Source organism: Cydia splendana, chromosome 18 (assembly GCF_910591565.1).
Source record: "Cydia splendana chromosome 18, ilCydSple1.2, whole genome shotgun sequence".
NCBI classification, from domain to species: domain Eukaryota; kingdom Metazoa; phylum Arthropoda; class Insecta; order Lepidoptera; family Tortricidae; genus Cydia; species Cydia splendana.
This window is the reverse complement of record NC_085977.1, coordinates 9903083-9927299: the sequence shown is the minus strand read 5'-3', so window position 1 is coordinate 9927299 and position 24217 is coordinate 9903083. Positions and strand designations below refer to the sequence as shown.

Here is a 24217-nt window from a genome sequence, read left to right as displayed (position 1 = left end):
GTTTCAATGTAAAAATTAGGCGTCAAACTTGTGTTCGTCAGATTAAGAAAATGCCTACAAATAAGTATTATATTAAGTTATAGAAAAAATATAGCATTAACGTGGACAAAAACGACCAAACCCACAAACTGCTTAACGATTTTTTAACCCACCGACATCCCGAAATTTAAAAAATATTGTAGATACTTTCCGGCTAGCTGAAAAAAAAAACTTTATATAACTTTTTTTTCTTCTTATCATCTAATATTTCGATTCCAATAGGTCTGTACGACGCTCGAGTTAGTACACATTTAGCATCGTCGGCTCCCCAGCTATTAAGTTTTATTTGAACTATTTTTAGAGTTTTTATTTTTATGTATAATTTAAGGATTAGTTGTAATGTAAGCAAGATTTGTGAATAAACCCTTTCTTTTTTTTATAAAACATATAATTTTCCAGAAATCGGTTTCAGATATCGGGTTTGCTAAGCAGATTCAAATACAGTAGAATAAAGAACCCTTTTTCGTTTTTTGGAGGCCGATTAAAAACCTGAATGAAATCTAATTTTCATGTTGTGGCTCCATTATGTTAGGTGCGTCTTTTTATCGTATCCTCAATGCGTAATTAAATGTTATAGGTTATGTAAAACCATGAATATCATACTAGTCATAGTTTACCGAGTGCATCGCTTCAGACGAACCATGATATATCCATAATATATTTAATACTTTCCCGTGACTTACAATAGTTACAAATTTGGGTGTCAAGTAACAGTGACGTAAGGACGCGGTCACAGTCGAGACAAAAGTCAGCAAGTCACGTCAATATTCTCGGAACCACGGATCCGTGTGACGATGCATCACCTGTCCTACTTCTTGTTAAGTAATATTGGCCTGGTTCCTGTACCGGTTGGCGATGACGTCATCAAATGTTTTAAATCGCTCTCGCTAAACCTAATGCGCCGATGCATTTCTTGAGACATGTCGGTGATCGCTTGGTTTAATGTGAGAAGGTGTAAGGTATAATGAGCATTATTATTATTCATTAACGAGGTCATTAACTCTGTGATCAATGATCATAGTTAATGTACGCTGTACGCTAACAACATAGTTGGTATGTCAATATAAAATTAAGTGTGATTTTACGGAATCTGTGGGCCTACCGCGAACACCGAAGGTCGCAAATTGCTGGCATCTTTCTCTTTTACTATAATTAAGGCGTAATTAGAGTGACAGAGAAAGATGTCCGCAATTTGCGAACTTCGGTGTCCGCGGTCGGCCTTCTGCAGCAACTATCTATCAGGTTAATTTGCTACTAGAAGTATAATACATATTACAAGACTCACGAAGGGCTCTACCCTCAGTACGAATGCAAGATATTACATAGGACAGACGGATTTCAAAACATTTCCAACATTATACTGTTCTTTTAATTCGTGCTGACAATAGTAATTTTGTAAACCAACACCATAATGGTCAATTCATTTATGCTCACTTGAGCCGACAGATTATATAGGTGAGAAATTCCTCGCAAGTCAACGAAACCGAGAATTCCTATGAGTCACGTCATTATGAATTTCTAACTAGATTGACATGACGACTTTGGTCATTTATCACGGCCATGACCGTAGTAAGGCTGCTATAGTTTTTTTTAAAGGAAGTCTTCGGAGGATAGGCGAAACGGAGAGTTTTGATGACCCTATGAGTCACGTCGTTAACAATTTCTATCTGGATTACGAATGACAGAATGACCCTGGGCAATTTATCACAACAATGAGCGTTGACTTAGTTATTGTTTTGTTTCGGTCGAGTTCCGTTTAGTGAGTCAGGGGTATTTTTCTTCCTTTTTGTTGCCGTGGATAACAGGATCCTTTGTTGACGGCTAAAGGGCTGAATGGGACGATTATGACGTTATGCTCATTTTTTTACGAAACGATAATGACGAACTAAACTTGTAGTAGGTACCTAGGTAATTTCATCATCAGTGAAAATACGTTTTTGACTGTTTCGCCGGTCAGATTGTAACTATGATTTGATTTGTATGGTGGGTGATTGTATCTACAGAGTCGATCGGTCACGATTTGATCGGAATCTCTGGAAGGTTTATACCTATTGTGGTCCTTAGACAACATAGATCACGATGCCGCATTTAATTGACAGAAAATTTTAGTAGTAGCTATAACTAGCTTCCTACCTAACTAGGCACTTTCTGGCATAGTAGGTAGGTAGGTACTAGATACTTCCTCCTCCTCCTACAGCTACGTAAGTAGGTTGAACTCCTTACATGTAATCGCGTAAATTAAGACAAAAGGTTAAGGAAAGGAAAGGTTTTTTGAGTGCTCCAGTAGTTGCCTTCAACTTTAATTTCTAGCAAATAATGTAGGTAGGTATACCAACGCCCCTAAAATTTTGCACAATGCCTAATCAATAGGCCAAAAGTTGATAGGAGAGCATCTTACATCTAGAATTGAATGACCCATTGACTTTAGGCTGGCGACAATTACCTAGGTTGATAGGTACGTACCTAACAATTTTTGGAACGTTAGATGATTAGTGGAACGAAGTTCCTTATCGGACGGTTGGCGGATGGGGGCTAGGCAAAAAAAAGTGTAAGATTTTTGCCGTCACAGACCATACTATTGCAAACTGTGTACAAGTGTAAGATTTTACCGTCACAGACCATACTATTGCGAAATGTGTAAGTGTAAGGTTTTGCCGTCACAGACCATACTATTGAGAAATATGTAATGAGACTAATGAGAATGAAAATGAGGATGAGGATGACGGACACGGACACGAAGAACACATAGGTAACATAACGATGAGCATGAGCACATGAACACGTCTCTAGCCTTCCTTAACTTCGTTCCAACCGAGTGTTCCACGACATTCACCATTCTTTTTCAATCAATTGACTTTACAAGGGATCGGATAACCAAAAACACAATGTCACCAATTAGTTTTTATACATAACTAATTAATTTTCCCTTATATAAAAATAAAGCACTGGAAAACTCCCGGCTGAGACCGCAAACAGGATAAGTGGACAATAAACCACATAAGTACTTATACCAATGCATTTGTATGTGTTGAAATGTTTCCTGATACTTTATCCTAATAATTTTAAAGGTTTTTTTTAATTTACTGTTTGCGATTTGCATGATAAACATTTACCAACTAAATCTACAAAAATATTCGTCAGTCCCACTGCACTAGCCAGAAATCTTATTCATTTGGTTGTAACAATAACAAAAAGTGCCCCACGGTAATAAAAATATCGTCTTGCAGTTCGACCGACAACCCTCGCAATTTTATTGTATTTTTCGCTGCGGGGCGTGTGTGCTCGGAACGACCCACCAGCGCAAGGGAAAATACGATCCTTGCACGTAATAAATCGCTGTTTTCTTAAATATGACTAAGGACACTAACTTAATGCACCTTTCATTCATACTTACCCTCAGAAATGCAGATAAACTCGCAAATTACTGTATCGATTCGATCACATGTGTACACAAATAGTTTCAAAAAATCCAATACATCGGTAATAACTAAACACAATACTTAAAATATTCTTATAAAATAGAACTGCGTCCAAAACACTAAACACAATAATCAGAAACCACAAAAAATATTTGATCGTCTAGATTTTTAATTTTAATCCTGACAGATCTGACACAAACAACACAACAACGCCCGGCCGAAGACTGACAGATCGAATCGAAACGAAATTCAAATCGCAGTGACCGAATGAAAAACGGGGGTGAATGAATGGTTGTTAGTTGCCAGTATTATAAAACGTAGTGATAGAATGAATTTCGACGTAGTTACGGTATTAAGTGATAGAGAGCACTATAATCATTTTAATATTCCTGCCATCTAGGTCTTCAAGGGAAAAACTGCTACCAGTCAAATGAAAATTGCAAAGTTTTTGGTGATATTCGTGGTTAAAGTGGAAAGAAAAAAAACGTATTTAATACACAGACCATAAAATAAGTAACTACAACACAACTACGCTACATACAATAATAAATTTAGAAAATATACTGTAAGTTGATAATGTGTATGTAGTAGCTATTAAAAAATAATAAACAAACCGATTTCATAAAGCGACTGGGCGAAAGAATTTTAGATTTAACGAGTTACAATATACAAATTACACCAGCCGCAAATGTAATTTACGGGTAAAAAATAAGGAAGCCTGGCAACAAAAAAAAATGAACGTTGTGTATGTTGGTAGCAATGCGGCTACCTAACTTCATTAATGTGAAGTGTGAACATTAACCAATCACATTGCTCGTTAATGTGGTTGCCACACAGTCATTGGTCAAATTTATTTGTTGATCAAAACACTTCCGATTATTGCTAACTTCATCAAAGTTGTGTTGTCAGAGGAGCTGTCAGTTTTAACAATTTAGAATACGTCAAAAAATGGAGGAGGAACGTCTTTTCGATGAAAGGGTTTCAATTAGGGAATCAGCTCGACCCCTTAAAAAATACGGTAGCACCTGCAACCACATGAAAAGGCACGAAGAATATATCAAACATGTTATGGCCAAAGGTGATACGTTGCAAGGGATAGCTCTAAAATACGGTGTAACTGTAAGTGCGGAACGATCTCAATAAAAAGTGTTATTATCTCGTTTGTATTTGAGGTCTTGAATGGATAATTAAGTGATTGTGTTATCGGTTGGTTTCAGACGGAGAAGATAAGGAGAGCGAACCGTTTGTTCGCGTCGGACAGTTTATTTTTGAGAGAATATCTGTTGATTCCTGTGACCAAAGATTCGCCTTTCTACGAGAGTGGTGAGCGGGTCACCGAGCCCGCGCCGCCGAATCACCGCGCTTCGATCGCGGGCATGCCAACGAGAGACTTCTCACCGGGCAGTCCAGACGAGAAGAAGAGTTTCGACGAGTTTCTGAACAGGGTGGACTCATCACTGGCTGATATCAAGAAACATGTTGAGAAGACTAAGGAAAATAGTGAGTAAGTACCTATCTGAATATTTTTTATGAAACCAAAATGTCATTGCTTACAACAGAAAAACACGCAATATTCAAGCAATCTTAGTTATTTGGTTTACCTAAGTGAATAGGTAAATTGTGCAATAGAAATTGGGCTAATCTTATTAAGGTACTAGCCAGAATATTGTCCATTGCTAGGTAGGTAGGAGAAAAAGAGCTATCTCTTTCTTTGGTGTTTTAGTACAAGTGTACTATTTATTATGATTTCCTTTGCCTATTCCTTAGGGCAGCGGTCGGCAACCTTTTAGCAGCCAAGGGCCAAATAGTAGTTACCGAAGTTGACGCGGGCCTCACTTTGTTAATATTTATGACTTTATCAGACATTGTCGTTTGTTAATATTACATACAAAATAGCCAGGGAGGCTCGCGGGCCGCAACTGAGAGGTTCGCGGGCCGCTGGTTGCCGACCGCTGCCTTAGGGTATTCCACCTGTCCAATATCTTCGTCCAATGTGTATTTGCATCTCACGTTTTGCTTAGTGAGAGAGTGAGACGCAATGCACATTGGACCAAGATATTTGACAGGTGGAATACCAGCCTTAGTGAGTGTTGACCAAACTATAGTTTTTTTGTGGTCCATGTATAGGTCTACAGCAAAAAGTTTTAAGAAAATATGCTGTTTTCTACTTGAACTTACTTAACTCTGCAATATATTATGTAGTGCCTGTGTAAATAATTCAGAACAGCTCTGATAGCGCAATGTAGGTGTAGGTGCTGATAACAGCTTTATTTGACTTTTGGCGGCTATTTACATTGCAAGATAATTTTATCTAACTACCTAGTATTACCAAACAAACTGTGTTCTAATGCATACTCACACAACATGTTAGTCTCCCACACACAAAAAAATTAACTAAAATGTTAGTGTTGGCTCATTTGATTATTTTATTCTGATAGTATGCTATAGATTAATTGAGCTTATTATCAAACACATTGTGAATTATTAGCTAGGAGTAAAACAAAGACCAATGACTTTGTTTTCAGAATAATGTTTGGTGAATATAAATTGATATGCCAAGGCTAATTATAACTAACAACCTATTCGCATCATTCTGATTATGTTAATCCAAACCTACATCAAATCATATCAACCAGTATGTATATTGCACCTCAGTCGATGTTGTAACAATGTTACCAAGACCCAAGTGAGATTAAGCACTTAAAGTTTGTGTTTAGATATTTTTAAACAGTTTGTAAATAGGTACGTAAGGAACACGCCGATATCTTGCTACGTTCGTTTTTCTCTCAGCTAACTATTAATCTTTTTTTGCTGCTAGTAGGTACTTTTATAGAAGGCTGTAGCGCGGTATCTTAGTTGGCTCTATAGGAGTAATGTTTGTGCGATCTCGTGACTGCCAAGTGCCAAGGTCGTGCCTGCACCGCACTGTTACGTAGTATCGCAACTTTAATGTTTTAATGGATCACGTGATTCATACTTATTTATACCGTAAAACGGGGTGAAAAGACATGATTTTCAACATCAAGGACGATTTTCGCCAATAATCCAAATGATAAAAGTAAAAACTTTGATATCATTTTTTGAGTCTTGGTTAGTTCTTCAATTTTGCATTTGTGAAAAAAAAAAATACTGACCCAATTCAGAGAAAATCGAAGAAAACTACCTGTTTTCTCCATATCCTTAAAACGGGGTCGATAGACACAAGATAGGGGTGAATAGAAATATTAAGTTTTAGTTCTCATAGGCATCGAATTTCGTAATTATTATGTTAATACTCTATTGGAAAATGGTATATATATGTGTTAAACAGCTATTTGACACAAAATTATTTTTTGTGTCTTTTAACCCCCAGGGCGTGTCTACACCCCTTTGTGGTATCTAATCACCCCCTATGGCGTAACTACTCACCCCATATGCGTGTCTACTGACCCCTTTATCACGTAAAATTGCTTGTTAAGAGTTTTTTGCAAAAAAAATGCTTCATTATAGAGAAAATTTGTGATATTATTTATTATTTATGTACTACAGATACTATATTACCAGGTTAGCTAACTTTTACTTAGTTAATGTCAAAACATTTATAGACTGGAGGAAACCGGCCTGTTTTGAGAAAAGTCGTCGACATCTCTTCTAAATACCTAAAACTGGTATGGATGTGTTCCTCGTGGTCTCTAGAATACGAATTGACCGGTTTTAGTTTATGGAGAGGGGGACGGGTCGAAAAAAAGGGGGGCAAAGATAGCGGCCGACCATCATTGATATTTGTTCACATCTTGAGTCCTATGGGACTAGGGCATGCAGTACCGGTCCCGGTACCAAGAATTTCATTTCCCGGTTCTGGGCATGGCCGGAACCGGGATTCCCGGTTCTTCCCGGTTCTGAATATTTTTATGATTATTTTTAAGAAATTGTTTGTTTTACCGTATAATCTTTATGAATGACTTATTTTCATATAAATAATTGCATAAGTATTTATTTTATTAAAAGAAAACACTTTAATTCGCGTTCCAACCTATTTTACGAAATTAACCGGCACACTTTGCCTCCGCTTGGGCCGAGCCACACGGCCGTAGTAGTCGATGCACTCAGCACTATGACGGCAGTAATACGGAATATTTTCATATATAACCAACTTCCTAGAAGAAGAATATACTTAAGATTTAAAAGTTGTTTAAAGATAAGCTTAAGTCACTCGGGTCAAAATGTATAGATAGACACCTACTTCATCTAAATAGATGTAATTTAGTAGCTTTAAGGCTCCATCGGGACATATGACACAAACATACATAGATTGCTAATAAAATAGTCCTTTATGTAACCGGCATAAAAGTACTGAGCGATGTTTCAGATTAAAACAAAATTTAAATAGAAAATTGGGTGAATTTTTGCAACTTACCATTATCCGTAATATCAATTGGAAATATTGGAATGCCTTCTTTACTAGGTTAGTTTGTCGGGTTATTTGGGTCCCCCGTTTTGTAGCACCATTATTAAATGTTATTTAATGTCCCGAGCTAAAGTACTAAAACATTACTACTATTGAAATGGGAATAAATAGTCATATGATGAGAACCGGGAAGTACCGGTACCGGGTCTTCAGTACCGGTTCTTTTGACACTATAAAATTCCCGGGAATTCCCGGGAATTTGAGAACCGGGAATTCCCGGGAGCATGCCCTATATGGGACCGATCGGTTCGTGTGAGGTGTCGTTTGAAAGAGTATTAAACGTGCTATTATCGTTTCATAATAATCGTAGTAATAACTGTAGTCGTTTACAAAATATTTTAAAATATATGATTTTTTACCGTGCATGGATGGCATAAGTACTGATTAAATATGCGTCTAACTCAATAGATTAAAACTATACCGCAATTATTTTATTACAAAATATACGAGACATTTAATTAGCTTACCAAAAACATAAGTTTTATTGGTGTATGATATTATATAACCAAGTAATAACGAATTTTGTTCAGCATGGGTCACTACGCACCGTCACGTAAATGGCGGGCGACCGACCTCAACTTTTCATTATTTCTCGGGTTCTAATTTATTGATCAATTGGTGATAGGTACCATTTAAAAGGATATTAAACGTACTATAAATGGTTTCTAATGACCGTAGTCATAAACTTTAGTCATTTACAAAATATTTTTAAATATATGATTTTTTTACCGTGCATGGATGGCATAAATACTGATAAAATATGCGTCTAACTCAATAAATTATAACTTTACTCCAATAATATTCGTACAAAATATATGTGACATTTCATTAGATTTCCAAAAATATAAGTTATATTGGTGTATGATATTATATAACCAAGTAATTACGAATTTTGTTCAGCATGGGTCACTAACCGCCGTCACGTAAATGGCGGGCGACCGACGTCAACTTTTCATTATTTCTCGGGTTCTATTTTATTGATCAGTTGGTGATAGATACCACTTGAAGGAATATTAAACGTACTATAATTGATTTTCAATAACTGTAGTCATAACTTTAGTCATTTTCAAAATAATTGAAAACATATGATTATTTACCGTGCATGGACATAAGTACTGCTAAAACATGCTTCCAACTCAATAAATTATAACTTTACCGCAATTAATGTTATTACAAAATATACGAGACATTTTATTAGCTTTCCAGAAACATAAGTTTTATTGGTGTATGATATTATATAACCAAGTAATAATGAATTTTGTTCAGCATGGGTCACTGTGCACCGTCATATAAATCCCAACAAACAATTAGGCGACACTTAGCACCTATTTTATTATCTAAAGACATAGCCTGGCTCTAGAATAGCTACATATTTAGTCTTAGTTTACAGTTTACAGGCTCTGGTGACATAAAAGTTTAAATGGTTCATCTAAAGATTTAATAAGATCTACAGTAGCTGTTTTGGGCGCTATAATGCATGTTAAGCTGCTAGTGTTATAGCTTATAGCTGAATTGAAGAACCTTAACATCTATATGAGTAATAATCTGCAATTTGCACTTAAGATTCTAAACGTGTGATAAAGTCTTCGACTTATAGCTTTTTGTATCGCAATCGCTATTTAACTATCTAGTCGCAGACGAGCGTTATTTAAATACCGTAGTACATCTTATACTGTCAATAGAGTCATACTTACAAGCTAAAACTACAATGCCAAACGTCATAAATTAGACCGTAAAATAAAATAGTAAATATATATAGATAGTTTACTCAATGTTACTACCTATTACTATACTTAAAACCGGACTTCACGGATAGTTATTGTTCACGTTCTCCAAAATTAAATGTGGTAGATCACAAATAAAAATATATTGCATTAAGATAAAAAATAAACGACACAGATATTAAGTACTTCATATACACCGTGTTTTTTTTGATTTCCGTTAATTTCAAGGGTGCATACCTGAGCTTAAATCAAGTAACTTTCCCAAAGACACCGATATTCTAATTAACTCCATTTCGAAGATAATCAATATTTTATTTTTTTCCTATAAGGCCTCTACAAGCTTGTACACTTGCCTTAAGGCCGGTTTACATATTTATTAGTGTTTAGAGTGAGTTCATACATTTGCTTGCTACTAAACTTAAGTAAAATCTCGGTCGATCGATGTTCGAATTGACATTGATATGTCACAGATTTCAATTGTTTGGTTTAGTTAAATGTAATGCCCGTGTTACAACAACGTTATATGCTACATTTAATTACTTTTTAATATTAATTTTTCTGAAAAAAAAAGCAAAAATATATATATTTTTTTCAAAATTAACTATGCCATTTAGTTTTCTTAAACGTACTTAACCATACCCCGAAGTTAACGGAATTCAATAAAAACACGGTGTATATGCAGTGGTCTTGCAATCATGAAAGCTACGAACTTAACGTTATTAACTTAGAACTTGGCTTTTGTCAAAACATACTTAAGTTTCCTGTGATAAAAAACAAAACAACCAAAACCATCATTTATATCGACATTTTATAACAGAACCTCACATTTTGGATACATTATAAAATGTACTGTCAAATAATAATAGAATGCTGCTGGCCTGCCAGGCGCCCGCCGCGCCGTGTGTTTGCTTGGTTGCTTGACGAAATTGGTCCTGGCATACATATATGTTTATAGTTGTACGGTAACTAAACAATATTTTTGGAAAGTTAATAAATAGTTTGTTGATTTTATTCTAAAATTTCACGCTATATTTACTACATTATCTCTTTCTCAAATTATTTCAGCCACTAAGCAAACCTCTTAGGTAAAAATTTTACATTTTCTTTAATATTTTTAAAATGGTTAATTTTGGGCCTCAGATTTCAAACAATCGAGTATTCACAGTAAATGTAATATGCTTGCAAATGGTATCCTCCCAAGTATCAGAAAAATAGAACCCGAAATATAATGAAAACTCAACGATGGCCGGGCTCCATTTACGTGACGGTGCACAGTACCCATGCTGCAAAATTCATGATTACTTAGTTATACAACATTATACACCAATAAAACTTATGTTTTTGGAAAGCTAATGAAATTTCTCGTATATTTTGTAATAACATTAATTGCGATAAAGTTATAATTTATTGAGTTAGACGCATGTTTTGTCAGTACTTATGCCATCGATGCACGGTAAAAAATCATATATTTTAAAATATTTTGTAAACGACTACAGTTATGACTACGGTCATAATGAAACAATAATAGCACGTTTAATACTCTTTCAAACGACACCTCACACGAACCGATCGGTCCCATAGGACTCAAGATGTGAACAAATATCAATGATGGTCGGCCGCCCACTTTCCCCCCCTTTTTTTCGACCCGTCCCCCCCTCCATAAACTAAAACCGGCCAATTCGTATTCTAGAGACCATGAGGAACACATCCATACCAGTTTTAGGTATTTAGAAGAGATGTCGACGAAAATCGTGAAGGAGACGACTTTGGTTTAATTTTCCTATATACTATTACCGCTAGAACAAAGTTCAGACAGGCTTCATTTCTTACCTCGGAGAGACCTTACTTTAGAGTCAAAAAAATCTAACTTCTAGGCAGTTTGATTAAGTTCTTTTAGTATCAATGTAGAGAATAAATAGTCTACTATATACGCATTCCAACAAATCTAATTTTAGAGATGTACGTTTTTAAATATAACAACTTGAAAGAAAAAGTTCAAAATTTCTCTATTCACCCCGCGATTTCTGTTGACCCCGTTTTACGGTACTTAATAACATTAATAACAAGGATTATAGTGCTTTTACGATTTATGCATTTAGGGTGAGAGGTGAGATGTATGTATGTATGTTGGTGTACATGAATGAATGTCCGCATTTGTCTCCATAACGGCTTAGACGATTTGGTTGCGGGTTTGGTATCTAAAGGATACGTGATTTAACAGAGATTGTTCTCACATATGTTATAATCAATTAGATAGCGCTGTTACATCTTTTTGGAGGATTTTTATTTTTAAATTTATTTAAATAAATAATTTAGACTATATATGTCCCACTGCTGGGTACAGGCTTCTATCAAGCATGAGAGGGTTTGGGCTATAGTCCCCATGCGGGCCCAATGCGGGTTGGGGACTTCCATGTACGCGACAACATTTCCATCTTCACCACTTAGATGGTGCCTTTCTCCAGAATCTTCTTGCCCCGCACAGCTAAACTGTATTAGAAACCTCGCCTACCTCCTATAAAAAAGCCAAGCCCGCTTAGTTATACACTGCTCACTGTATCTGTTTATGAAACGAATCGTGAGTTCAATTTCAATCTAATTTGAGTCTTATTAGATCTATCGTTGAGTTAACATTTCGTCTTACTTTTATGTGTTTTTTTTCTCAATGATAGACTAAGTAGGTATCTCTTTTCCGAGACTGCAATAAAATACTGATAACCGGGGCTGACAAACTCCGCCAAGTTTACTTTAGTCACTTGGCGCCTTATCAAGTGCCTTGAACGGGCCAGTCAATAATCCGATAGGTCATCTTTAACTTGCGAACATACCATTAGAGCGAGTTAAAGGGCTCCACGCGTTAATCATTGATTTTTGGCGAGCGACGGTATTATCGATGTTTGCATTATTGTCAAGCAAATACTTAAAATGTCGAAGCTGCAAGCGTTTATGGAGCATTCCATGAAATTGTCTACCGTTTGTCCCGTACAAACGCGAATTTTCTGAAGATATGTAGGTATAGGAGTTTCTTTTTCTATGACAAATGTTCAGAAATATGCACAGAAAAATAACCGTCGGCTTTAAACGCAGAAGAAAAACTTGTAATACATGAAATAAAATGCGTTTGTACGGGACAGCCCGTGGAATGCTCCTTATAGGTATGCAGCGGCTGCGGTGGCCACATTTTACAGGCTGTACAGTTGTTTGCAACTACATACATTGGTATAATAAATTGGCAAAAATTAACTATTGAACTAAATAGTTAAATACTGTCATACATATAACGTATGTGATAAAACACTATCGTGGCTAAATGCGATTAAGTAGGGAAGAAAAGAAACCCAGGCACCCAGCCGAAAAAACGTATAAGTAGATAAATTCTAAGCATTTTGTTGCACCGTAGACAGTGACGATAGGTCGTTAACTTTTTTAAATGATTACAAATATTTATTTAACATTAAAAGACTGTCATACAATACTAAACTTAACTTTTCGGTCACGTGACGTAAAACTAAATCATCTTTGTTAACGTTGCCTTATGCAGATAGTTTTATATTGTCACTGTTCAGACAGATAACCAGATTAATAAGATAAGAACCTACTGCGCCGCACAGCTATGCTTTTAATGCATTTTTTAAATTTTCGCCTTACTAGTTCTCTTACACCATGGTCCATGCATCCCTGCATACATCCGCGAGGAAATTGAAAGGTGTATGTGAAGTCCCCAACTCGCATTGGGCCAGCGGGGGGACTATAGCCCAAGCCCTTTTGCACATGAGAGGAGGCTTGTTCTCCGCAGTGGGGCGTATAGAGGCTGAATTATTATCTTGTTTTTAAGTATTAAGGAACATTTTATCACTATAGCAAATTTTGCGTGTGCTGCAGAGGGTTACCGCAGCGGGTTTACACTACCTATATTTACACTACAGGTGATAGATGATAGAGCTTTAGAGCTAGTATGCCAATGATAAATAGGTGCGTGGCTACAAAAACACGCTTCTATAAAAATGTTGGAAGAACCGAAGTGACTTAAACAGGTGTCGGAATAAAATACTCACGCCTCGCCTAAGTTGAAAACGCTCCCACCGCTAAGCTAGAGTCAGACCAAGAAAAGTCTGCAGTGAATTTGATAGCCCACGCGGTGCAAGTGTTATTTATACGTCATAATTTCATAGAAGCTTGACGTTTAAAATAACACTTGTACTGTGTGGGCTATCAAAATCTGCAGACTTTCTTGGTCTAACTCTAGCTCTAGATTCGTATAGCAAACAAGCGTATCAGGCTTCAGCCCCTGCTACACGGTCGCCGACAAGCCTTCAAACCGCGTGGCCTTGGTCCGTCCCGGACCGTGTAGACAGATGTTTCCAACAAAATTTGATCAAAACTGACGAAGGACAGCTAGACCCAGGTCAGACGGTTAGAAGGCTTGTCGGCGACCGTGTAGCAAGGGCTTTATGTGCAGGTAGATGCTATGATAGTGTATAATTTCTTTATGGTTTAGAAGAATAAGGTTCAAATCAAAACTTTTAAATTTTACATGCACCCAGCTCCAGCTTTACTTAGATTTTTTTTATAAAACCTATTGGAACTGGAACACCTAGACTCATTTTCCTCAAAACAAATATCTGCTGATGGAGTTCCCTGAGAAATTATACCAAATGTTTAATTAAATATTAAGGTATTTGGGAAGCGGTGGTGGCCGAGTGGATATGACTTGCGACTTTCGATCCGGAGGTCGCGGGTTCAAAACCTGGCTCGTACCAATGAGTTTTTCGGAACGTATGTACGAAATATCATTTGATATTTACCACTAGCTTTTCGGTGAAGGAAAACATCGTGAGGAAACCTGCATACATCTGCGAAGAAATTCAAAGGTGTATGTGAAGTCCCCAATCCGCATTGGGCTAGCGTGGGGACTATAGCCCAAGCCCTCTCGCGCATGAGAGGAGGCCTGTGCCCAGCAGTGGGCCGTAATATAGGCTGATTATTATTATTATTATAAGGTATTTGGGTTTTTAGACTGACTCATGTAAATATTTTGCCTTTGAAAGTCGGTTGTCAGTCGATGGGTTTTCCTTTTGTTTTCTTCTGATTCACTTGCATTTTGTAATGTCTGTTCTAAATGCAAAATACCTTTGAATTTCTTAATGAATCTTTCGAATCTAGATTGCTAAAACGTTAGCTTGTCTTTCGCCCCTAGTGGGCCTAGCCTAGATATAATGGACAAAAAGTGAAAATCCTACAGCGTCCCACATGGACCAAGCGGCGGGCATACGCAGTGCTATCTACTAAAACTCAAAACTATTTTAATAACACTTCCACAGCTATCGTATCATAAATCGATGGCGATAAAAACACAATAACATTCTACTCGGCCACGGGATGCGGTTATCATAAAAACTGTTTGCGAAACGCCACTGGTCTTAGTTAAAGTTTGATGAACCCATCTCACGTGCTTCTATTGTTTGCCTCTAATGCTGGCCAGCTCTATTTAAATCTCTTGTGAGAAACACACCAAAGCCGTGTTCCTGGAAAATTCTTCATGACTTGGACGCGGTGACCAAAAGTTTTTTTAATGAATTGATGGCTTAGTTTTATATCTTCAGTCAACTATTCTCGGATGGTTTTGTTGTTGGTTTATGATTTTTATGAGTACAAACTTCTACCATTTATATGCGATTAAAAATATTTTCTATACTTAGATGTAACTTCTGGATCATGGATAACCGCATTATTGTTGTTATTAACATACTTGGCAATAGGTGTGTATTGTTTAAATTCAAATATGAGTAAAGCTTTTTATGCTCCTACCTCTTATTTATATTTTTTATAGCTCATCAAATTACCAGTAGTTGATTGTGTGGTAGTATTGTTACATTGTCATATTTTATAACTCACATAAAATTATGACAAAGGATGTGTAATAATTAATCACGCCGGTTCTATTATCTGTCTGTTATCAGGATCGTGATGTAGTGCACGTTAATTTATCGTTAGATCGTCACCTCCTCACAATTACACAAATGAAAATTCTCATATCAATATATACTTTTGATAAGGCTTTATCTTTTTACTTCTTGTGATAATGAGTCTGTTATGTACCTATTTAAGTTAAGAAAGTCACGGCGTCTATGAACTGGAATGATGTAAGGCAAAGTATTTTTCACCACACCAGCTCGGAAAGGCTTACTTTGCACTTCAAAAACGGATAGCAAAGTTGCACTTTGCTATCAGTAATTCACATGTTTTTGCAAAGCAATAAAATGCAAATTTTGAGTTGTTTTCTTATGTTTGTTGGTAGAATTGACTTTTAAATGATGATTTTGGATGATAAATATTTAATAACATTCATTTGAATTTGATTTGGTTTGATTTTCCTTGATATTTTACATTTAATATTTGCTTCGGGTTGGTGTGGTGAAAAATGTTGTGTTTCACTCGGAGGCAAATTATGTTTAACCCTCGTGCTTTGAAACCCTCGCAACGCTCAAGATTCCATTTTTCGAACCACTCGCTACACTCGTGGTTCAATTTTGGAATCTTTCGCTTGCTCGGGTATCAATATTAGCACGAGCGGTTAAACAACAACTTTGCCCCCTTGTAAAACAAATAACTATTACATCTTTCTGTCGATTCTGAAGAATGTTTCTTTCTTTCTTTCTTTCTTTCTTCGTATGGGATTTTTCAAAAAAAGAGTGGTCCACTGCGCATGTAACACCCCTGAAGTTGCAGGCGGGCATAGGCTACGGTGATCGCTTACCATAAAGCCGTATGCTTGTTTGCCATCTACGTAGTAAAAAAAATGAAACGCAGCAACCTGTGGAATAGCGGAAGGTTCTTTTTAACAAATATAATTTAGAAAGAGTCTTATGCGTGTTCGTGTTTTTACAGCTTACAATAATTTAAATATTGCCAGTCACTCTAGAAAAAATTCATTCACTTCATTATCTTGACCACACGGTAGGCTAATTTCCTATCTATAGACTCGTCAAACATATTTGGGCTTTATATACGTACTCCCAATGGGTTATTATGTTATTATAATACTTACACATCTTTTAGTATGGATATATTGTTATAAATTCGGATAAAACCCAGTTTCGGTGAAGTTGCTAAAACTGGTCGAATAATTATTTCATCTTTTGTACTTAATTCGAAAGAGGCGACGGTGAAAGTAAAGATGACTTACTTTCCATTCACACAAGTTTTTATTCTTATTACAATTACATGATCGAAACTACCGCACGATTTGCTAAGATAAATCATAGAGAATAAAGTATTTCTATTACGGCTATTATACAAATGATTCAGATTTAGCCGTGATCATTATCATTTGAATAATATTAAGTGTGTGTCGTAGGGGAAAAAGGCCCTTAGTGGGACTCGCGACATAACAGCCCACCACGCTATGCTACTTTTTCTGACAATAATACAAATGTCCTTAAAAACTCCAGCCGAGCATTAAGATTGGTATAGCAAAAACAAAGGCAGTACTTAATTAATTGTTTCACCGTTTTACCTTACCGATATTTGTTGGCTTCCTTTTGTTTTTACTGACACTGTTTTTTGTTTAATGTAAATAATAAAATAATTCCTTGTTATTAATGTGACTGTAGTCGATTAGTTGTGGGCATCATTCGTCACGGCATTCTAACATCTAGGGATTCAGACAGGCATTTTAACTGCAGTATTATCTAGCCAAATTAATGGCTGAGACACTACTGATGTAAATGTAGGTCAGGCGAGGGGGCGTCGCATATTGTCGTCCGTGCCAACCGATGCGACTGGGTTCAAATGTCATATGACGTTTAAAGCACCAAAAGTTTGCATTGAGGTTATAGTTTAATTCAGAAATAATTTAAATATGCCAAAAAATAATGTCTATGTAAATACCTATGCTTGTGCAGAGCAATAAGAAGTACTTTATGCTTTGTTAGGAACACTTTATTTATGCTATTTGAGGAGTGTCTTTTCAAAAGGGCTTATTTTTGTATGGTGTCCATAGAGAAAGAAGCCCTTTTGAAAAGACTCTCCTCATTTAGTACAGAAGTTATCTTCAAAATCGCGCCATTTTTCGATTTACCCGAATATACCACACACTTTATTATGTACCTATTATAATAAGCTACATACAAGTACATACTGCCACACACGGGTAAAAGTTTGGGTGATAATTTAAGGCCATTATGGAAATGCGTATTAATATTTGTATTTTATCGCTCCAAGCTCGTGTGTTGTATTGTAGGTACAATAATTGTTATAGATAAGTTAGGTTAAAGGGCATCTCAAAATATGAAATTCACGCGCAAATAACTGAAGGTAATGCCTTTATTCATACAATATTTTATAAACAAAAGCTTTAGATAACAAATGCTTTTGTCCGAGTGATATCGATTCTATTTAAATACATTTAGATTCACATTTACATACCTACTCGTACTTGTTGGATATACCATTTTCAAATGATTCCATCAACCGTTGGAAATGGGGACTTATAAGATTTGCAAATATCAAAATCATTTCGCCGATCTGTGCGCCATTATGCACCAAAAGTCCAATGATGTATCATGGTTTATGTGTAAAAAAGGTATCAGACGTAAAGTTATGCAAATATTTATAATTTTAGTACGGGTTTTTAAGACGCGTTCAGTGTGATATCAACAGGATGTTCCCTGACACTGATTGATAAGTAAACACTCGGATTATGTTTGTAAACAGCTAAGAGCTCTCAACCTTGCCAGAAAGCTCTTGAAATATTTCTTGAGCTCACTTTAGGGAACTTTAAACAACATTTCGATGATTCCTGAAATGATTTAAATCTGGACTTGAGTCATACCCGTTGAACCAATATGTTTCAAAAATTGTTTAGGCATGGTGCCACTACATTGGATTGAACTTTGTGAATACTAAGGAAGCTTCTACTTTCATATCTCAAAAGTCAAATAAATAATGCTTTTAGATTTGGAAGTTGTACCGTGACTTTATTTACGGTTGCCAATATCATCATGTTCCTCGCGTCGCGTTGTCCCGGCATTTTTGCCACGGCTCATGGGAGCCTGGGGTCCGCTTGGCAACTAATTCCAGGTATTGCCGTGGCCACTAGTTTTTACGAAAGCGACTGCCATCTGTCCTTCCAACCCAGAGGGGAAACTAGGCCTTATTGGGATTAGTCCGGTTTCCTCACGATGTTGCCAATATATTATCTATTAATTAATTGAGATAATCACCTTTATCTTGTACTTTGACATCTTGGTTCTGCGCTTATTAATAAGATTTTGCGGAATCAGCTAAACCTGAGTTTTGTGTCATTTATACATTTCTCTAGACTTCTAGAGGTTACATACGTAGACGGACATCTATTAAGTACGTATGTGAGTAGTCCAAATGTTATGTGATGTAGTCTATTGGTAATACTTGTCTCTTGGTTTACGGGGAAGTAAACATCAAACAAATTAGCGAACTCAGACCGTTAGTTACGTCTATATACTGCAGTGCTGACACAAATACATTTAAGTATGAATCGTATTATGTACACATTTCGTTTGCTTCTTCGTCATAACGAGGTACGAGTATAAACAAATACTTCCGTTTATATGTAACAAGCCGCCTGTAGTTGAAAGCAAACGAAATCACGAGGTCTTGACGTCACGCCATCGTAATAGCTGAAATACAAAGCGTTCGCGAGCAAACTTAATTTGACATATTGACGTATATCATTAATTGTTAATATTTCATCGCAGTTTAAATAATTAATGATATGGTGCTATCGATGCAGCATACTGCGACGGGAAATAATCGTTTACCTTAAGCAATTCTGACTCCAACTTTATTCTGTATTACGTAGAGTTGAAATTAGCCTTTATATTATCTGCCTAGCGGACGTCGTGAATGGTCAATTTGCCATTTGTATAGGGTTTGTTCAGTTCGCTAAATATACTTTATTTGTCCGCCAATTTAATGTATCGCTTCAGAAGACACTTCTCGTGAATTAAACATAACTGTCTTTTCCGCAGGAGAAGCATCTTAACCTGAAAAGATACAGCTTCACAAACAATAACATTAGAATATGTATGAAATAAGTATGGATGCATATCCCTTTTACACCTAACACATTTCTTCCCTAACCGGAGACCTATAGATAGAAACGTGTACTAAGCTATTAAGTAGGTATGACTCATGCGTTAGGTGACTTGCGGAATAGAATACAGGTAGGTACATTTGTTAATGATATGGGCTTAACGCGCTACTCGTCGATACATGATCTGAAATACAAATTATTGGAAGAACATAATCTAGATTTAAGCAATACCTACTTACACGTATATAAAGAAACTCTTTAGTTTATTTGAAAATAAATTATGAGTAATACATTCGAATAATTAATTAACTCATGTGAAATTCTACACCCTCATTTAACGTAGATCCTTACGTAGGTACCTATGCACTGGAAGGAAAAACCTAGAAGTCACCCAATGCAGTATAATTATATTTTACGTCGGGGACAATCCTTCCTGAAATAGCATCATTCTCATAATATCAGTTCATAACGCGCGAATTTAACTTAGCGGGCTATTATATAATCTGTGCTGGGTTCTATTAAGAGCCAACGGGAGTGGTCATTTCTCCATACAAACGTACTCCTCGTTTTCCTCCGTGGTTTTTGAAGCTAGAGCAATGATTTTTTCAACACAGATTAATATTGTCAATATCTGTGTCGGACCGTTTTGCTTTTTTTGATATGTTTGTTTTTTAAGGCGCTAGAGCCCTTCAAAAATGGCCAAAATGGCCTAATTGACTATGCCGCAATGAGAGGCGTGGCATTCAAAACTGATATCAATTAGCCAAAAAAGCAAAACGGTCCGACACAGATAATTTCATAATCATTTAGATTTCCAAATTTGGTTACGATTGGTTAAGTTTTGGAGGAGGAAACAGAGGAGTACGAAACCTCGATTTTTGAGATTTTTACGCAGGATTTTTCGCCTTGTCCTTAGTACCGCACTACTTTTAGGTGCCGCTTCCGTTAGCGAGACGGGTATATTTACCTAAAATATTTAAAACTCAGCTCCTGTTTCGTCTTAACTCCCGAGGTCGTCTGCCGGAACTATAATTGTAGTACCATTCACCAACCGAATCCACTATGTATTTCTGTATCTTTTTTGTTAGTAGAAAATCCCAGAATTACTAGTTTTTACACAGGATAACTCACTAGACTCATTGAAGAGACGTTCAGCTATTCTTATATGGGTTGTCTCAGAGAAGTGCATCGTTAAGGTGACGTTTCCCTGCACAAAATCAGCTCACCAGTCTAATACAGCAATATTTGCTGACTGTTCCACCTGTCTTTTTTCAGATTCGTGAAGGAGCTTGAAGATGGTTTCGTGCGGCATCGACCGACGGCGCGCCTGCGACAGTCGGCGTCGCTCGGCGCGTCGAGCTCGTACAACGAGATCATCCCGCCGCCGCTGCCGCCGCCGCCGTCCATGCTGACGCAGGGCCGCCGGGTCGACACGTCGCTCAAGAGGCTGGAGCGGACGCACGAGGACCTGTTCCAGTTGTAGCGGTCGAGACAGCGCAGGTCGGCACTGTCGGCGTTTCTGAGGGCCTACCGCGAACCACATTCGACGTGTTGCCTCCCTGTCACACTTACGTACGAATTCACAAGTGCGACAGAGAGGCAGCACGTCGAACGTGGTTCGCGGTAGGCCCTCTGACATTAATGACGTTTTGTAGAAATAGTCATTTGTTTTACAAGGGAGCAAAGTTGTTGTTTAACCCCTCGTTGCTAATATTGATACCCAAGCAAGCGAAAGATTCCAAAATTGAACTACGAGCTTAGCTTATGGTTTGAAAAGTTGAATCTTATGCGTTGCGAGGCTTTCAAGGCACGAGGCTTAAACAAACTTTGCTACCGAATGAAACACAATTATTCAACACACCAGCAACGCGAGGAAAATAGTATAACTGTAAAATATTACAAATGAAATCCCCATGGATGCTATTAAATATTTATCATTCGAAATTATCTCTTACCTGAATATGCTTTGCCACTCTTGTGGATAAAATGTAACTTTCTCATCAGTTTTTTGAAGAATAAAGAGCGTCATTGAGAGCTGTGTGGTGAACGCAGTCACGTTGGTGACGTCATCATTTCTCCTAACAACATCTTAGTTGAAGCTGGTAATGTCTTTAAGCAATGAGTCATTTATTTGCGACACATATCAGTTATTAGACAATTGTAAATACACTACTGTTCTTTTTTTTGTAATCAATTGTATCATTCCTTCCCTTTCAGCAGTCCAAGAGAATGTATACGAAAGTGGCTTCATAAAACCATAATATGAACCCACTACCTCATTGCAAATATTCCACACTAATAATACCTCTATACAATATTTAAAATAAAGTATTTTACACCATGCATGAAATAAAGCACCAGATAATTATTAGAAAAACACAGATATGAGTTATTTTTAAACACAAGTTCTATTTAATAAATCGGATAGAAATATAAAAAGTAGGTGAGTTGACTGTGACGTCGCGATGTAATGTTTCATATAAATTCCATATTAGCAAATCGTTTTGACAGTTCTAAAAAATTAACTGATTTGACTAATAGGAAAATACCCTATTGTCCACGGTTGCACCCATAAAGTATATCTTCATTTGTTTTCCAGATATGCGCGTTTCCAATGAGCCCGCGTCACGCCGTCCCCGTGGCGTCACGTGACGTCATCATTGAGCGTCACGTGACGTCATCGTTGAGCGTCACGAACAAGCTCGGTGAGTTGCACGTGTCAACGTCGAGTGATATTAGATATAAACGATTAATAATATCAAATTTATGATCTGTTACATAATAAACATTTTGTGAATAATTATGGACTACTGTAATGTGTCGTTACATGATCATACTTGTAAGGGCACGTTCACATTAGGTTCAGCGATGTAACTTATTTTATTGTAAAGATATTGAAGTTTTCTAACTGATGTTGCAATGTAGCAGGCATTAACCTAATGTGAACTCTAAATCTATGCAGTAACCAAATTAATTTGAGTTATTTTACAATGAAGTTTATAAACATAAACTATCTGTACCATGTTGATTATGTCTTTTTACATTTTTTATTATGTTTATCAATAATTAATGCTAGTTGCGTGGTATACGCTTGTAGTAAATCATAACATTATTTACTACTAATTGAACTATTGAAACGATTTCAAAGTAGACCTGATTCATCTAATCGTCCTACGATTTTCTATAGGCACTGAATAAAAGTTGCGATTATGCATAAAAATGTGAATGAAAACACCTAGTTACGGTAAACAGTGACATAAATCATCTTATGACGCTCGTTTATTTGTTCTTATCACTCTAACAGCATACAAATATATAGAGTAAACAGATATTTGTTTGCTCTTAGATTCATTAAAAAATATGAAATTAACGCCCACAACCAAAACAAATATAAAATAGGTTTGCATTATTTTAAATACAAAATCTGTCTATCTTATCGGGTTCAAGTGCAATTCATCATAATTTATTATTTGTAAGTCGACAGGGTCCCATTTTCTTTATCATTTCTAGGCCAGTGTATTGAATAGATTACACTAACAATTAAAATAAAATGTCTTGATGCAGTCGTAATTTAACCGTCAAGTCAATGTTCTATTTCCATACTTACATTAGTAGATTATAATATGTGTACGATGAGAGGATATTATAACCTATTTTATCCTATGTTGAAGCATAAATAGTGTTTTTTTACGTATTATTTATATTGGGGTAAAAAACTAAATTGTTGAGCGCCTCTTAATTTATGTCCAGAAAACTAAAACTCACCTTTTATGATTTATTTTACATTGTAAAAATTTGCAAAGGTGGTATCCAACAATAAAAAAATGCCTACTTATGTTTACTTACTTATTCGTATTATAAGCCTAAGAGCTCCGAGTTAATATTATATACCAACGAGCTTTTGCCCGCGACTTCGTCTGCGTGGAGTGAGTAATTTGGGTAGCTTATTTTTTATCCAATCTGCTTTTTATCGTTTTCACCCCCTTAAAGGGTGATTTCTGTGATAAAAACTACCCTATGTCCTTCCTTGGGACTCAAACTATCTCCATACCAAATTTCAACTAAATCGGTTTAGCGGTTTAAGCGTGAAGAGGTAACAGACAGACAGACACACACCCTTTCGCATTTATAATATTACGAGTAGTATGGATAGTATGGATTACTGGGTGGTCTTATACAACAACAGTTAATGTATCTCAACTACAAGTTCACAACACATTTTATTTAATAATTATTGTATAATACTGTAAGTGTTAATACACTAGATTAAATGTATTTATTAACTATACTGTAAATAATTAATGTTAAATCCTAAACTTAAAGAATTTACTCGCAGAAGCCGATTTTCGTTTTTCTTTTCAAGTTTTTTACGTTGTACGAGAGGCTCATCGATCCAGTTCTTGAAAACCTTTAATAATATGGTAGTATAGTAATATTATTAAAAGGTTATCAAGAACTGTTTGAGCCTCTCGCAAAGACGTAGACGAAACAATAAAACTGAACTGTTATACCA

General features: G+C 36.4%; 2 protein-coding genes across 2 annotated transcripts in view; one reads left to right on the top strand and one right to left on the bottom strand.

The window, feature by feature from the left end:
• The window catches only part of LOC134799569 (myosin-I heavy chain), a 119020-nt gene extending 115319 nt beyond the window's left edge, over positions 1 to 3701 (bottom strand). Inside the window, exon 1 of the mRNA XM_063772002.1 lies at positions 3434 to 3701. The gene's annotated coding sequence lies outside the window, so the exon portion shown is untranslated. The remainder of the gene's footprint in view (positions 1 to 3433) is intronic.
• A 661-nt stretch (positions 3702 to 4362) lies between these two features.
• Positions 4363 to 22559, top strand: LOC134799567 (lysM and putative peptidoglycan-binding domain-containing protein 2). The gene is made up of 4 exons (XM_063772000.1): positions 4363 to 4577; positions 4676 to 4962; positions 20980 to 21204; positions 22304 to 22559. Exons 1-3 carry the CDS (start codon positions 4407 to 4409, stop codon positions 21185 to 21187), a joined length of 666 nt encoding a protein of 221 aa, XP_063628070.1. The 5' UTR covers positions 4363 to 4406; the 3' UTR covers positions 21188 to 21204; positions 22304 to 22559.
• Positions 22560 to 24217: the final 1658 nt, after the last annotated feature.